Here is an 18,074-nt window from a genome sequence, read left to right as displayed (position 1 = left end):
CAGCTATGAGTTGTAGGAACAACAAAGTCTTGCCCAAATATTTCTCTTGCCCATAATGGTTTTGGGAAACAATGCAACAGCACATGTGTGCTTGAACAACCACAGCTTCTACTGCTCCTAAAGTAAGTGTGGTGCAGCTACTATAGAGCTGCTTGGGCTGGAGGGGACATCCCCATGCCACCCCAAGTCCTAACGCTTGTGATCTCACCTGCTGGAACGTGTCAGCGATGCACCAACCCCAGAGTCTCTCCTGTCCTGGATCCCTGTGGGCTCTTCCGTTTCATTCAGTGAATTCCCTGTACTGTCGAGGTCACTTGGTGTTCTTCGATCATTATCTACATCAAGGTGAATCTGCTTTGGAGAGGAAGGACATGGGGAGATGGAGTCTAGTGCCGAGTCAGAATCCCCTTCATCAGAGAACTTCTCTGACCACTGATTCACTATTCTCTGCATCCCTTTGACATGGTATAGGATGTCGTCTAGTTCTGGGAATATATCTTCATTTTCGAGGTCGGCCAGGTCGCTTGTGCTGGAATACAGGATTGAACCTGGCACATTGTCATAAATACTCAGGCGGCTGCTCATTGAGCTGGAGGAGTTGCACCTTTTCCCCATGCCCAGCTCTTTGGAGCTGTCGCCACTGTTCTCCCTCTGGAGGGTGAGGTGGCCGTGTCCATGGAAACTCCCTGTCCTCCAGTTCACAGAGGTGCTGTTTTCTGTAGGGGAGAAGTTGCCATTGGAAAGCGCTTTGGGAAAAGTGCCAGGCTTATGATCCTCAGGGATAAAAAACACGGTGTCTTCTGCAAAACTGCCCCGGTTCTTGAAGTTCTGCTCCATCACATCGCTGAATGTTGACTGATTGAAGGGGTCAAAGCCTTCCAGGTACATGCCCACCCTTTTATTGTAGGCACTGAGGCTGCGTGTTCGTGTGACAGGACTGGGCGTGCTGACAGCGCTGCTCGTCTCAGACTGACTACTGCTGCTGCTGGTCTGGGTGGAATTGGAGACGCTCCTCTTTCGTACCATAGGGAAGTTGATGTGATTGCCGTTGAGGGTGGAAATCTCCACGCAGTTAAGTTGTTTCAGTTTATCTTCATCCATGCCCTCCTGCAGGATTGGCCCGCTAATAATCAGGCCAAGCTTTGAAGGAGCTTTGCTCTTGCTATGGTGAGAACTCTTGATTTTAAGACTCTCCATTCTCTTCAGCAGGCTCTTTGTTTTGGACTTGGCATTCTTCTCATTGGCTTTTGTGTTGAAGCTGAAGCTATTCAGCTCTCTGGGCGAGGGCAGGCTGCTGAATGAGTCATCGTTGGCTACAAAATTGCTGGATGAACAGACGCTCACCACCGAGTTTGTCCTGGTGGTAGACGCCTCGCTCTGCAGGGTTGGCTGGTGGCTGCTGGTGCTGCTGATGCTCAGAATAGAAGCCACCTCCTGGCGCTCGCTGAGGTCTGTGAGCACGCTCTCCCGGCTTGCCGCGTTCGTCAGGTAAGGGGCTTCTGGGGACGGGATATCCAAGTCTGGCTTTGGAGGGAAGACGTCAAACTCTTCAAGCCTCGACCACCTCTTGCTGTCCCTCTGAAAAGTCCACTTGCCACTTATTGCACAAGGTTCATCTTCATCTGAATCTTCACTCTGCAAAGAAGAACCATGAAAGCATTGTTTGCAAACTACTCAAACAGCAAAGGCGGATGAATTTAAATACAATGTCCACTAAACTGCTTTAAGTATGACCTTGTTCTCACTGAATTTAAAGTGAAAACAGTCTCTTACTTCAGGGACAGGAAGATTAGGCCATAAAGCCTGTCATGGGAAAAGATAACATGGTACAGGCAATATATTTTAACTGTTTTTAAATGCAAAAGATATACTGTTCATAAAAAGAAACAAACAATAAAATCTACTTTAAATTGTTCTATTTTAAAAAACCCTAGTATCCATAGACTTAATTAATTGGTCACAGCGGATAGCCCTCACATCAATGGAAATTCCTGGCATGCATAACATTTTAAACTGGAGTCAGTCAGGGGTTGGGGTCCCTCTGGACTCTCTCCAAAGCTACACTTTGTTGATAGTGGCTATATGTTTATACTCCTCTTTGCAATTACGGGATGTTTCTCATACATTCTGAATTTTAGTGGCTTAACTCCTTACCCATTTGGGAACTCTGAACAGCCTCCTCACTGTGACTAATGAGACAGCAAAAGAAGCTCCTGCACTGCTAGAGCGTGATGGCTCCAGGCTCTTACCTGGTCCACTCTTCCTCCTACAGGCTAGCAGCTAACATTTTAAGAATGTTCTGTGAATTCTCTCCTTCAGTCTAGCTTCAGGCAAACTTTAACACTCGTAGATAGTGAGCAGCAAGAGCTCACTGACAGTGTAGCACGTAAGTAAATTGTAAATAATATGTTTGATGTATGAGTAATGCTTAGAGTACAATTACATATACATCAATTACGCCTACAATCTTTTCATCTGAATACTGAAAGGGAATGATCCTGACCTATTTGGTCTTCCAAATATATGGAAAGTTTCACATTGGAGGAATAAAACCAATGAAGATATTTTAATATGACACCATGAAACCACAAAATAATCTTTGGTGTTTAGAGTAAGAAACACTAATTGCAACCCAGCTCTATGAATTTCACTTCATTTATTTAACTTGCTTTTATTTAAAAACAAACACATATGCATGCCCCAAAATGTAACTATTTGTGTGCCAGGACTACAAACATTCATTCTCTGAAAAACAAGTAAATTATTCATATTTCAAGTAGTTTATGTATGCATACTTCAGATCCTGATTATCTCCTACTTTTACTTTTTTCTTTTTATAGGACATTTCATCGGCTCAGGAAAATAAGTGAAATACTGTATTTATTTTTTATGACCAAATACACATGAGACACAGAGCAATCACCAATGTCTTTGCCTCCCAACTACTGCAAACTACTTTTGTCCACGACTCAGATGAAAACCCAAGAATTCTGGCTTACTTATTAAAGTTTTCAGCAGGAAAAAAGTAATCTGAAACTGCCAGTGAATAATAATGATGGTTTGAGGGTGAATGAGATTGATTGGAAGAAAAAAAGAAGTAATTTTTATTTACAAAGAAGTCAGTGGAAACAAAGCAACATGTTTCTGTCAGCAGAATTCTCCCCTAGTGTCAAAAAGCTTTAAAAGCTAAGTATTGATTTTATTGATATCGATAACAAAAGGGAATAGGCCCCAAGTCTATCTGCCAGAACATGGGTGGTGAATGAAATTCAGGAAGGACTGAAACAAAAGCTAAAATCCAGACTCTGGAAGATCTGAGGTTTGGACCTGAAGTCAGGTCTGGTCTGACCTCTAATATCAACACTGATCATTCCACTGTTAAGAAGGTCCAGGAAAAAGGATGAGAAATCTTCTGGTGGTCATAAACGGCAATCCAGCTGTCTACCCCTACTTTTAAGGAGTTCCTACATATGCTGCCTCAGAGTGTTATCTTCTGGAGCTTGGATGCTCTTTCCAACATACCTCAAACAGATAGGGAAAGAGGGGATTAATTCCTGGTAAACAACCTCAGAGCATTTGTATGCATTCTTGTTAGGGGTAGGGCAGCATTGTATTGCCTTAACTCAGCCATCTTTATCTGCAGTTGTCATATCCCAGGGGACAGTATCAATTACTGATCCATCCTAGGACACACACATAGTTTCAAGACAGCTATTGAGTGGTGCCTTATTAGCATGTTGGTACTACCTTACTGAAATTACAGTGGATGCTCTCTTACTTCTCACTCTGCTCCACAGGAATCCTGAAGATTCAGGAAACACTTAATTCCTGCTGAGCTCCCTGGAAACATGTAAACTTTCTGAAAAGGTAGCTGTTGTGTTCTGAAAATATACTGGAAAGGAACCAATGTGCCTAATCCTTTCCTTTGCAGGCCAAACACAGTCCAACTGATCCTGTCTACATCATAATAAAATAATACAACTCCAAGGTGATGGCAGAGAACCAAAACTGAAGATGATGTCCAAGATGATGGTGCAACATTAAGGTCAGCTCACTGTAGCCATCAAGCCTATTCTATAAAATCCTGCCTGAGTGCAGGCAATAGGCATCAACACCAACAACCTCACTGGCAGAGAAGTCCAGTGCCTTTCACACTTGAAGCAGCATCCCAGGGAAAAGTTTGCTAGACAACCTTTACCCACTGCCAAGCCTTGCACTTTTCACTCAGTGAGAACACAAAAAAAGATGTAAGCAGAATTTTTACTTTTTGCTGTGTCCTTGCCAGGTGTAATCCTAAACCAAATCTAAACAATCTGCTAGAAGATTTTTTTTTTTGTAGTTTTATTAACACATAATGCTGTAATAGAAGAATTAAATGAACTTACCCTTTTCCTGTGGGGACTAATTTCTAGCTTCATCACTGCACATTTGTTTAAAGTGTTTAAGCGCCTGCAAAGAGCAAAGGAAACCATATTAACAGAATACTCCAGTGTTTTGACATAGGCTATTCCAGTTCAAAGCTTTTGTGAAGGCTGTTCCCAAACTGCTCTGCATACAAATAGCCACAAGCAGAGTTTCAATTAGAGCCCTAATTTACTTAACTATTAACCCATTACATTTGGCTGTACTCTAACTTCAGAGGGAGAGAAGGACGACTATTTGTCACAATTACCTGAACCCAAGTAAAGAGAAGTTAATGGAAACTTGGACTAAATTGAGAAGTACATCACATCCTACAAATTGTAATCATTGCATTTGTTCTAAATAGCAGACATCTGAACCCTGAAACATTCAACCTTAACAGACTAAAAATAACAGAGAAGTCTTCCAGTTTGACACTGTAAACATGAGACTACATTAAAAAAAGCATGCTGCTTTAAAATTGTACTTTATAAGCTGAAACTTCCCAGATGAAAACTTATTTTGCACTTACTAGATGTCTATTTTTCTTTTGAACAGTGGTTATTTTCAATACAGTCCTGGGACCACTTGTTAGCTTAAAAAAAAAAAAACTCAACCAGAACACAGACCAAATTTCTGCTTCCTAAACTGAAAGTTTCTATCATATATAAAAATATTTTTTGGAAGGACTAAAATTTAAATGAAAATAAGTTGCTGTAGCAGCAATAGCTAACCAGCCTCTCTGTAAAATGTGACAGCAGTCTGCTACATATCTTGAAGTACTGTATGAATACATATGAGCACTCCTCTATTCCTCAGTGAGCTAACCTGGTCATCTGGTAGGTATCCCTAAAACAACAAAAAAATTATCTTTCTTCTCCTCTCTTCCCCAGTCACTCAGAGCACAGGACTGAGCACAAGCAATTTAAGCACAGCAAAAGCTGGTGCTGTTTGTGACACAGCTCCAAGGCAGGTTAGGCTCAGTTAAGTGCAGTCTGCCATGGTCTCCTGCCCTTCTCCACCTTCCCTAGAACTGTTCCAAGGACATGGTCCAATTAAAATCTGTGCTGGTAAAGTGTGGTTAGGGAACTGCCAGTGCTATGGCAAGGCAAAAGGAAGAAACAGGCTGGGCACAATGCAGAAGGCAGAAAAGCTGAAGCAGCAGCTTCATGGAAATGATAGTTTAGCCCTGTGTCAATACTTCTGCTCATGAGGCTTTACTGTGGGTTGGACGAGGACACTAACTGAGCTGAAAACCAATCTTTCAATATTTCTTGGAGTTGAATTTCCCCTGGGTCAGTACTCTGTGCTGCATGAAGAGCAGTGTGTGCAGGGAGGAGGCACAGAAGTAGGGCTGCCCCTTTCATTAAACTGGACCACAGCCCAAATTCAACAGAAGCAAAGCTGAGCTTTAAAAAGCCTAATTCATTCCAAAGGAAGTTGTGTAATTTTCACATACAAATTCATTTGAGCGAAGTGCAAAGAAGAGCCTGTATCTGCAGTTCTGAAAAACTAAAAAAGAAAAGAAATGCTGACATGCCCTAGTGCTTCAAATTCATTTTCTTAGATTCATGAAACTTGTACTTGAATGTAGAAAATGTGTGCACAGGGAGAATTATTAGTTTCTTCTCTTTTCCCTTGCCTTTTATGCACAGGATTGGCTGCAGATGGTATTTACACAGGGCTTGATCCTGAAGCCATCAAAGAAAATGGGAAAGCTGCTACTGATGCTTTCGCTGCAGGTCATGAAGCAAAAAAGAAAAGGCAGTTTGATCTATAATTAGACCCAGCCACAACACAGCAGAGAAGAAGAGAAACAGGAAGAATTGCCATGGGTCAAATAGCAGGGCAGTGGCAGGTTAGAAAAGTTATCCAGATCTCTCCTTTTTATCCAGATTTCATCTTTGCTCTGAATTTGGAAGGCAAAAGGCTCAGTCCTGCAGGCTGCAGCTGGTGGGTACATGCACAAGTCCAGTGATTTCAGAGGAATTGTATTTATGGTGCGGGTGAAGGGTGAATGTCCCATCTACATGCTAGACACAAAACTGTTTGTTTTTTTTCAAGAGGCCACACAAGAATCAGAAAGCTGCCTCCCTCTCCGCTATAAACACATTCTCCTCTCAAAGTCCTGGACCTCAAGACCAGGAAATATTAAACTGGTTTCAGTTCTATGTTGTGTAATAATTTACAAATTTCACAGTGTTGCAACCTTTGACTTATGCAGAGAGAAGTTACCACTGAATCCCTGGATCAGGCTTTATCTAGCTCCAGCCTGTCTGACCACTAATGAAGACAATCTCTGATTTCACAAAGATTACATCCCCAGACTTCTCTCCTACTCAACTAAAACCCCTCAAATAGGTGGGAAAGGGTAGAGCAAAGACCTTTATTTTCACAGAGGGTATTTAAAAAAAAAATTCCTGGCACATACCTCACAAAAATTAGTACAAAGGCAAGATAAAGTAACCTCCAATGAGTGAGGTTAAATTCAATAGCAATGAGGCAAATAAAGTCTCTGTTACATATTTGACATGAATGCATCTCAAAACCAGTTTCCTTTTTAAACTTTAAATGTTCTGCAGCAATTGCATCAAGCCTGCAACTTCCATTACATACATCACACATCCTGCTTCAACTTCTGCTCAAATTCAGGAATGCCAAGGTCCTTGAACTACACACCACTGAAAATACAGTACAATATGCAAAACTGCCTTCCAAACACATTAGTGTGTCTTAAAATCTAAGCTTACAGCTTGGTTTGCGAGGATGAGATTTACCTGTACAACTGTCATTAACCTTCACATACATTTGCAATACCTTTTAAACCTATAAGCATATTTCCATTTTCTACAGATCTTCTCATCAAATTGATGCTAGTTAATAAACCACAGTTTCCTCTTCTGAGTCTGGACCTTCTCCTTTGTTAACTCCACTCCCAGGTATAAGTTCACTTATCATTTCCTTCCTGACAGTCAGCAGACCTGCCTCATTCTTTAGGTCCATCTTACTCTGCCCAAACCTGTCCCAGTGACACCTTCCTGAAGAGCAGATGGGAGATGGAGGGATGGGGCAGGATTGCTGCAGACAGCAGTCACAGCCACTTCACTGCCTGGCTGGCTCAGTCTCCATTCCAGCTATGCCTCCTACCCTGGCCACTCTCTAGATGACTGTCTGGATGACAAGATAATGTTCTTTCCCATCATTTAGAGAAATGTCTTTGAGTCAGCCCTATCTACACATCTTCACATCCAGATGTCATCTTACTCCCATGGAGCATTCTATCTCCAAGACATCACTCTTCTTCACTCTCCATGGACTTCTACCTCAGTTCTCATTCTCTTTCACCCCAGCTGTGCAAACCCCTTCCTCCTGAGGGTGACCAAGGCAGCAGGACCTGCCTCTCTGTCCTAGACCCCAAGTCAGTCCATGTCAGCCCTGAACCTGCTACACCCAAAACATGGGGCACTGGAGCTTCTCTCAGAAATGAGCAAATGACGCATTTTTATTAGTCTTCTCAGAAATGCCAAACTAGTTTAGCTGGAACTTCTCTAAAGAGAGGCAGCCTGAACAGGACACTCACTATGAAAAACTGTAGTGTGAACAGCTAACTTCTAAATTAAAATGTGGGTTTATGATGTGAAGTCTTTTTTAAACTAGGTACTAGTCAGTTCTATGTTTGGTATAACACCAGATAATTAATTATATTCTCATTAACAGAAGCTCTCACCCCATGCGCCCAAATAAAGTAGTAGCAATGAAGAATACTGGATTTATGTGTTTTAAATTACGATTTTGAATTTGAGGAACTCTGTCTTCTACCTTTAAAGTTTAAAATATTTTCTTGACGGACTTAAATTCATAATTCCACTGATAAAGTCCAGCTCCATTATACATGTAACAAACTGTTATACAATGGCCTTCTTGTCTCAATGGATGGCCTCTACTTTGGCTCCTGGGCTTTGTCTCATGTTCTTCTGCAAAGAGGTCAGCTCTCCACAGACCAAATGATACAAACACTGAATGCATTATAACCAATTTTGTGGATGAGTCCTGATGATAAAAGATTTAAGAAACCTCTTGCATATATAGTGAAACAGATTCCTAGCCATGCATAAGGAGATTTAAAAGGATTTCCATCATGGCTTGCTATGTATTTTGTACTTAGCAACGACCTCTAGGATAAGCATGTTTCAGTACTTAGTTTCATCAGCACATGATGCATCCAGTTATCCACTGGAGATAAATTCCCAGTCATTAATCTACATAATGTTTTATGAAACAAAGGCCAGCACTGGTTTGCACGGTCACTAACGAAAGCATCTAAGAAAATTAAAATACAGTCACCCCTCTTACATTTTTAACCATACATTTAATGGTAAGATCACTAAATGACATCTCTTAACCATCTCTTACTAAGTGCCATATACTATCTCTGTAGTTCAAGTCTCAACCACTTTTCACTTGAAAATTCCTTAAAAAACATAATGGGGTGGGTTAAAGTTAACTTAATTTTCCTGCTTACATTAATAAGATAATTAAATAATAATTAACAATGCTGTTCAGTTGTAAGCTATCATTTAAAGTGCTTCAAACCTAAAGAAGAAATCCCTGTCACTGTGATTTCTACAGTTTTTAAAACAATTGTTTCTCATACAGTTATCAGAATAAAGTAATTAGAACTTCTGGGAGACAATGGCTATTACACAGAAAAGCAGAATCTCAACACAGACCTCTTACTGTTTTGTTACCATCCCCTGTGCACAATGTTCACTTAGGTCAGTGCTGAAAGTGCAAATAACTCCCAAAGTACTCTGATTTTCAGTCAAGAAACAGCGATAGACTTACAGTTGTGAAACTGCTCAAAGCCTTTACTGAGTAAACCCCTTTACTGTTTACACACTGACTGTGGCATGAGTCAAAATAAACCCAGACTGCAGGCAGAAAGGCAGCATTCCAAACTGTGTGCTTCTCCACAGTTTTTAATGAGCTTTGCAAATTAAACACCGAGGTGTGGAAAAAAAAATCCAAAGGTGGAAATGTTGTGACAATGAACTGCTTTTGGCTAACACACACGGTAAAAAGCCAAATTCAGACATCCGAGATGGTTAATTAAATTACTTCAATTTTATTTTGAGGTGGGATCTGAATGATTCTGGATATACTTCAGTGTCAGTTTTAAAGTTATTTTGTAAAAGATAATTCTGACATACAAGCCACAGGCTTTGGAATGATACAGTTCAACCTTTAAAATCTTTGTCTCATAGAGATATGGAGTGCGTGTTGCTATTTTCATCACTGAGAAACAATCCACTACATTTTTTCCCTTGTATAATTAATTACTCCCAGGCTAAAAAGTATTCTTGGAGGAGAGCACCAAAAGCAAAATATGCTGGCCTGACTGTGTTTTGTTTTCCTGGCGAGGTAAGACCATGCTTCTGGGAATCAGCATTTATTTGCATTGTTGTGCTTTCTGTTCAATGACTTCACAAGTTCCAGAGCACACAAATAAGTAGACCAACACATCATATTTAAATATCGATGGAATAGGTGTTCCACATTTGAGGAAGGCACACCTTGCATGAATTTAACATTAATGAGATTTTCCCCCTCCTAATGACTGGACAACAAATCTGTTTTCTTAGTTTGAAAATTCTGTAAATATTTCTGAAGAACTTTAAATTCCAGTCCCTCTCTTTCCCTTCCAAGTATGGCAGTGATGGCATGAGAACACTATAAACTTAAAGCTGTTCTTAAAAGGGTTTTGTAATTCATTAGAATTACTGACATTTAGAGTTGCACACACCATGCATGCAGTATCCAAAAGCATTCATTTTGCAGGCAGTTTGGAAGGCTGCCATACTGAAGGACAGAGCCATAAACCTGCACTTATTTCTAGGCAAGAGGAGATAGGAGAAGTTAAAGCTTTTTCTCACTTGCCATTTAAGATTGTGGACTCGCACTAGAGGAGGTAACTGATGGATGCATTAATGTTAGATGATGTCAGATGGGGCCATTGTGATTGCTCTTAAGACCAAACTGGTAATGCTGAGGCTGTAGTTCTGTAAAAAACACCCTGCCACACACCCTGCCACACACTAGCAAGTCTTGCTCCCTCTTTTTCTCTACCTATCCCTTCTCCTTCTGCTGCTGGCTGTGGGGTCCTGCCCCATTTTTCACACCTACTGTGAACTTCATTATGTTTTTTTACTGATTTTATTTACTAACCCAGAAAAGGACTATCAAGACCCTTTCTGTGGTTTGTGGACAAAGGACAAAGATGAGTTAATGTGACCATGTGGCTGAGGGCAGAGCTGTCTTTGGAGTAGTGATAAACTAAGAGATTCCCTTACATTATCCCTTTCAGCCATACCCAGGTTACAGGGCAATGCACTGAGGCCAGCATGAGGGTTTGTATGTAGAGCTCTTTGTTTATACACACAGCATTTTGTTTGTATGCACAGCTGTCCACCAAGGTAAGAAAGGAGAGTGATGGAGTGCAAAGCATTGCTTTGCTGATACTGCTTCCCAAACCCAGTTCCTGTGTGGGAATTGGTGCTGCAGTTGTACGTGCTGATGGCTACAGCCAGCACAGCTCTGCTTTCACATGCCCAACTTGGGAATTAGGAAAGAGCAAAGAAAGGGGAGTAATAAAAAAATATGCCTGTGAAATCCCTTTCACAAAGATTCCTGCCACTCTCCTCCCAACTTTCTTTTAAATAAGATCCCCAAACATTACTTAAACCAATAAGGTATTTTAATGAAAACCACATACTTTTGTGTGCTTTTTTTGGTTCTGCTTTTCCCAGGTGCTTTCTATTACACAGGAAGGGTTTGTTTCAAAATGCAGTGTGATTTTTATTCACCTACCTGCATAACGCCTCAATAGCATCTCTGTCCAGAAAGTCATGCTCTCTCTTGACTAGAGCAATGTCAATTGGAAAAAGGAGATCTGCAGGAAGAGAAACAGATCAAAAACCAAAATGAGGCTTACTCCCAGTGACCTGTTATTTCAAACAACTGCTCAGCTGCCTGCAGCTGAGCTCATCAATAAGCCAGTGATTGGTGCTTAGGTAAACACATGCTATCACCTCTAATGCCAGAGGTGCTTCCTTTTCATCTACAAATTTTTGTCATGCAGCCTTGATAACTGAGAGTTTATACACAGAATGGAGGAAAAATTATTAAAGCAGAGATGAAACAACAGGAGAAGGAAAAAGGCAAATGTAAGCTTCCCTATCAGATATCAGAAGTATAAACTAATTCAGGACAGATTTATTTAAAATAAATATGCAATCTCCATCAAAATACTAATATCTCACATGAAGAAAAAAGGCCAGTAAATGCCAAAACTCTGTGAAAGAATGAAAAAAAAAAAAAAGCCTTGAATCTCCTTAGCCGTTAATCAAGCTATTTAAGTTTGACACTGTTTCATTAATGAGATATGGCTTGAAGTGAAGCAAGCCAAGCTGCCTGGACACCATACTGCCTCCTTTCCTTAGGAGATTATTTAGGTAAACAACTGGGAGAGTGAGGGGGAGGAAACAATGTTGGCAGAGAGCTGAAAATTTACTACAGCTCTGAAGCAGCAAACCCATATATATCATTTACTGTACTCCACAGATTCCTGACTGTCATACAGGTCCTGATCTGGCATTCCTTGCACAGCTAAAACTCCCACCCAAAGCTGCTGGTGGTTCTTCAGGGCGCACAGAAATACAAGGTCAATCTATGAGCAGACTGCTGCAGTTGCACACAATTTCCCTGATCCAAGTAATTGACTGTGAATTTTTAAATTTCTATAGAATAGGAAGAATGACCTGAAATGAGGAAAATAACTGATATTAATTTCTATAAAGGTATTTTCTAACAGAAAATGAACTCTACGAATTTTATGAAATTAATTCATTTTCTATAGCAACGGCAATGAATTTTATGTCCTTATTTTCATAGCATCATACAATGGTTTGGGTTGGAACAACCTTAAAGTCTACCACTTCCAAGCCTCCTGCTATGGAGAGGGACACCTTCCACTAGGCCAGTTTTCTCTAAGACCCACCCAACCTTGCTTTGAACACTTTCAGGGACAGGCTATCCACAGCTTCCACAACTGTCTCAGAAATACAAATTATAACATATTCTGCAAAATGCTAGAAATTCTATATTTTCTACAGAAAACTGCAGTTTTAGCAAAGCAAATGGCAAAGGTTCACTGATTAATCTCCCATATTAAATGTACACTGCGTTGGAACACTCCATATAGGCAACTTCTCATAACTGTTGTACTGTACCCAATTGGTATAGTACAAAGCCTCCTTCACAGGCCTCCCCTTCACTGTTTTAAGTAGAAAATGCAAGTAAAGAGAGGGAGCACATTCATCCTGTGTTTCTCAGCAGTGCTGATGTAAGTTTTTCCACTGGCAAAGTCATATCTTAAAATGTCCACAAGAGAATGTGTGAGAACTTAAGTGAGAGAGGTGACTTGAAAGAAGCTGATAGTCTGCATAAGACCCTTTTTTTAATGCTTAATCTATGCTATTGCTGGCTTTGTTGTTGCTGCTGCCAGGGGGGCTTGCAAAGGACAATGGTATATTGTTTTTCAGTAAGGACAGCTGTCCTTTCAATGGGTATGACTGGCCTTGCTCTCACTCCTTCTCTCTCACCTCTGTGGTCCTTTTGATGTTAGGCAGGACATGCTTTCACAACAGAAACTTCATGCAGGTTTAGAATCTCTAGGTAAGGCAATGGTCCTACACAGGTAGGACATGTTTTCTGAATGCAAGTAATTTATTAGGGGATTTATGTCTCAGCATTATAAGAAATCCACAAGCCCACCTATTCAGCTGAGAGTTTTGTCTCAGTTGTAACAAAAACTGGAAGTACAGTTCCAGCTCCATATACCAAGAAAATCTCCATTAGCATAGAAAAAAAAAGAAGGAAAGAAAAAATAAAAGGAAATTTAATTTCTGAACAGGCAAAGAAAAGTTTTGCCAAGTGCAGCTTTTGAAAGTGCTATTATCATCTCATATTGCAAATGCAGCTGCAAATCAAAGCTAAACAAGATCATTTTTCAAGAAGGTCAGCTCAGCATTTGCTGTAATTTTCAGCAGTTATTCACTGTAATAATGAACTTTCTATGCTCATTCTTACAAGCAGCAGCTGGAGTCTGCTTCGTAGAAATGAAGAGGCAATAAAGAGTGCATAATAATTTCACTGTAGTGAAAGTAATTTAAAGTAGTGTGGGGTAAAATTCTGAAAAATAATATAGATATATAAAAAGCATGTCATACTTTTAAAACAAACTTCTATATGCTACTCTGCATCAGAACGTAAGAATGTATGCCAAACCTGCAGGTTTCTAGTAGGTTGGAGAGGCACTGAAGAAAACAGTTCTCATTGAGCAAAGCCTTGTAAAAGCAGAGACACAAAATGAATGTATCTCAGAGAAGGACAAGTGACTGCAGGAGGCAGCCACTCCTCTGAGGAGCATCTGCACAACCACAGCTTGCATGTTCTTTTTCCCTTCATGGTAAGCCTATGTCTCACTTCAACTCAAACCATTCTGACTAAACACACAGGACTCGGGAAACATGAGGCAAATAGACATATCCATGCATACGCAGAATTTCCTACTACTGTTCCCTTAGGAGAGCTGGCCAGTGGAGCTGCACACAGCTTTTGTATTTCTCCAGGACTGGGCTTGCAGCAGTGGCTGACTGTTCCTCTCTGTCTTAACCAGAGGGAACATACCACTGTGGGAACCTTTACATTTGTTCTATGATGATGTTCGGAAGATTCAGACTAAAACAGAAACGTGAAACAAATTCAAAACTCCCGTGTGTTTCAGAGTCTCACTGGGTTTGGTACACCTATGTGTGTGGTGGGTGGCAGAGAGCAGCCCAGTCCCTAAAAGTCATCTCATGTACTGGAACTTCAGTGGTGCCCCTGAATCACATTCATTGTTGTGATAATATTCCATCCATAAATTGTCCATATAATTGTTGGACAATATTCCATCTTGTTGTCCAAAAGCTGCTGGAGGAGGATTGAGTTCAGGTGCCTACCTTCATAAAGCTGTGCATACTGTGGGAACCCAGCAGCCCGCAGCCAGTCACAAGCTTCCTTGGCCTCGATTTCTGAAAGAGGACAGAAACAAATTCCCCTCTGGTTAGTGATCTGCAGAGAAAAAACCTCCTCTTCACCACTTCTACTATCCCCACTGCAAAATAAGCACAAAGGTTTCCAGAAACTTTGAACTGAGACCCACGTTTGCTTATCCCAGTTTGCTTTTTTTCTATCAAACACATCTTAGATTCTGGATAGTCACTAACGCTCAGCTGCTATTTATCAACAGCTCATCATTTTAATGGTAAGAGAAACAGGCACTAATGAAAACTGCAGCAGTTATGGATTATCCTGTACGGTATTTACAGTATTTGCTAACACTAGAAAAAACAATCTGCAATCAACATGAGCAGTGCTTGTTCGGCAAATCTTTTGGTCCTCTTGGCACAACTCCTATGTCTTGACAGAAATTCCTTGCAGAGCTCGCATTACTGTGCACTTTAACACCTTGTAGATAGTCCTGACAGACTCAAGTCCAAGAACAACTGACACACTGTACTGCAGCTCATTCAAGCACATATTTACTACCCAACAAGAACCTAGTTTCTTTGGAAGTCTGTGAGGTATATATGAGTTACTTGGTGCATTACAGGAAGGTTTCCCTCACACTGCCCAAAACAGCATACCACAGAATGAAATTATTCACACACATGTATGTTACACAGAAAGAAAGGAGTATTAGTCTGTGAATAAATCACATACAAATTCATATGCTACTAAATACATGTAGAGATAAAGAATATGTTATCCTAATTAGCTCAAACTAGGAAAATATAAAAAGCACCTAGGGTATTCTCCAAGTGTTGAAGAAATGGACTGGGCTAATTATGTTCTTCAAAAAATTCAATAAAGTACTACTGGGAATTTAGCTCCCTGCTTAGAACTGATCAAATGAACAATGAGAAATCAGAAAGTATTACAGTTTGTCTGGCTTTCATTATACTCACTGTTCCTGATGGACCAGGAAACAAAAGCTTCATTATGCACAAGTCAGTACACAATTTTGCCACCTACTTGGAGAGGATACTATGGCTACCTGCTGCAGAAACCATGCACAAAGGGGCTTGCTCAGAATTGCTCCAAATACAGGTCACTGAATACGGGGCATTGAAAAGCCAAACACAGTGTAAGTAAAATATCACAAAATTTTGTCACGCTAAGAAATATTCCCAGTGAGATATAGGTGCACAAATTGGATGAAATGGCAGCCACATTTTAGCATCTCCAAAACGACGGCAACCCCCCTCTCATTTTCCAAACTGCTACAATTGTGTTAAAATATTTGTGCTTTGCCAGACTGCTTTGCTAAGACACATATCCAAACCAAGGGGTTAAGGTGAGCCAAAACACAACATTCCAGATAAATAAACATCTAAAAATTCACTCCTGTTGAAGTCAGGACAAGCAGGCATTTGTGCAACTTGTGTTTGCTTCACCTTTGGGTTATGGCACCACATGAGAACAAGCACGTACAGACATATTGACTTAGCTACTGATTAAGAAGAGGCATTCTTCCCTTCCAATTGCAAACTATTACAAAGTTTTGCTTAAAGTAGTATTTCAATTTCAGTATGCTAAGGAAATATGTGGGAAATTCAAAAAAGAAAAAAATATGTGAAACTTGTATGGCTACATCAAGAACAAACAAGACAATAGATTAATACTTCACAAGCAATTAAAGTAGCAAAGCAAAAAATCTGCAACAAATTTTTAAGACTACTTAAAATAAAACACAGTATCTTATAGGTTGCATTCTGCAGAAGCGCTTGGATTGAATGAGAATTTTGCTTGACTTAAAACCACAAAAAAATTATCCTAGATAACAAGCATTTGGCAAAAAATGCAGGGAGATGCTTGCAGTGCAATTGAAAAAAGTGTGAGATTCCTTACTACTACAGGCACTCTTCAATGCGTTTAAATATTTGTTCACAGGTCCTTTACTGAGCATCCCAGGTGTATGGCCTGCAAATTATTTCTAGAGCTAGAAAATTATGAATATGCATTCACTGGACTTTTTTCACCATTTTCTACAAAGGCTTTGTGTATCTTTTCTGCAAATGTGCCAGGGATGTTGAAGTTGCATTTTATGGGCACCCAGCTGTCACGTGCCTTTGGGATTTTAACAGCATATTTGCTTTCAAAATACCTTTGAGAATCCCCCAAGAAGTTTAGGCAATGAAACAGCTGATTTTTTCCTATCTGTCCACAAGAATTGCAGAGAACAATAAAACACAAGTGCACCTGTCCATTGATTAGGCTGTGTAAATGCCTAGGGTTGGGTACAAGACAGTGCTAAGTGTTTAAAAGCCATATTTGCCCCATTTTCATAGCACAAGTTGCAAGTCCTGGAAGGGCAAAAGGTTGCAAGAGAGGGACATGATGGGTAGTGGAGACAGAGTGGAGGTGGGACCTAAAAGAGTGGCTCCTTTTGTTCAACTCAGGTTGGTCAAACTCAGGATTCCTCCTAGACTGCACTCCTATGTGGTGTGACCAGACAAAGGGAAAGGTAACTTTTTAACCCAGCTTTCCTATCTCAATCTTGTTGGCTACTGATGAGCCAGAGTATGAACAAAACTGTGTATGTGTGTAAAATTCAGGCGGACCAAAATACAGACAGAGGGAGAATCCAGCCCCAGGTACACTGAATAAGCTGCACAGAAAGCAGAGTACACTGAACAAGCTTCCTCACAATAAGAGATACAAATTTAAACAGCTGAGAGCTTCTCTAGGTAAAAAGTTCATTAGTGCAGCTTAACTGGAATCGGGCTTGAGAATAAAACACACTGGTTAAACCTGAGGCTCTGGCCAAATCATTTAAACTACCTGAGAGGAAGACGCTCATTCCCACAGTTTCCAAATTCCAGCTTCCAGCTCAGCAGCATTAGCCCTGGGACTCTTGGTTTGCTAGCTGCCAGTTTCATATCCAAGTCTACGTGAGAATATTTATGTGCAAGTCCTTGTCATCCTGATCAGTGGCAATCAAGATAATAAGAGACAAAAGAAAGAAGAACAGGTCTTCCAAAACCAGACCTTCCAACTACTTCTAAAAACATTTACAAGGGACAGAGCATTGAATAGCCTTTGTTCAGTATCCCAGGGGACACAGGTTACAGATAATTATCTGAGCTAGGAACTCACTGCATTTGCTTGGCTGGGGCCAGCTAATAGCCACAGGGAGGAGAGGAAACTTGCAGAGGAACTCTACACTGCTTTCCAACCTATTTTAGGAAAGTCCTACTTCAGCCACAATTTGCAAAGCAATTTCTGATGAAGACCTGGCAGCTGAACAGATAAGCTGCTGCAGGCAAAGGACTGGTCCCACTGCCTCCTTCCCACTCCATCCATGCAGCGCCACTTCCTTTCTGAATCAAACATCCTTGCCAGTTAAAACCTTTACAATAAACTACCACTCAGTATACATTCCAAGCAAGAAATGTATGTGCAGCTTTTCAGACGTGCATCCTGTGCCCTCCCCCAGCAGCAGGAGGTTCTTGTACGAAAAACCGCTGGCAAGGAAGAAATTGTGCTATTATTTCTAAATGTTCTGATAC

General features: G+C 40.6%; 1 protein-coding gene across 4 annotated transcripts in view; it reads right to left on the bottom strand.

Moving 5' to 3' along the window:
* The window catches only part of DLC1 (DLC1 Rho GTPase activating protein), a 244,032-nt gene that overhangs the window by 9,319 nt on the left and 216,639 nt on the right, over window positions 1–18,074 (bottom strand). For all 4 annotated transcript variants that reach the window (XM_074541477.1, XM_014264885.3, XM_005483892.4 and 1 more), the window contains 4 exons: window positions 14,463–14,534; window positions 11,269–11,350; window positions 4,386–4,449; window positions 209–1,635 (listed from right to left, as the gene is read on the bottom strand). In XM_074541477.1, coding sequence (XP_074397578.1) covers window positions 209–1,635; window positions 4,386–4,449; window positions 11,269–11,350; window positions 14,463–14,534 — 1,645 coding nt within the window. The remainder of the gene's footprint in view (window positions 1–208; window positions 1,636–4,385; window positions 4,450–11,268; window positions 11,351–14,462; window positions 14,535–18,074) is intronic.

The sequence above is a fragment of the Zonotrichia albicollis genome, chromosome 5, assembly GCF_047830755.1.
Source record: "Zonotrichia albicollis isolate bZonAlb1 chromosome 5, bZonAlb1.hap1, whole genome shotgun sequence".
Lineage (NCBI taxonomy): Eukaryota > Metazoa > Chordata > Aves > Passeriformes > Passerellidae > Zonotrichia > Zonotrichia albicollis.
The sequence above is the reverse complement of the archived record's forward strand: the minus strand, read 5'-3'. Positions and strand labels throughout refer to the sequence as shown.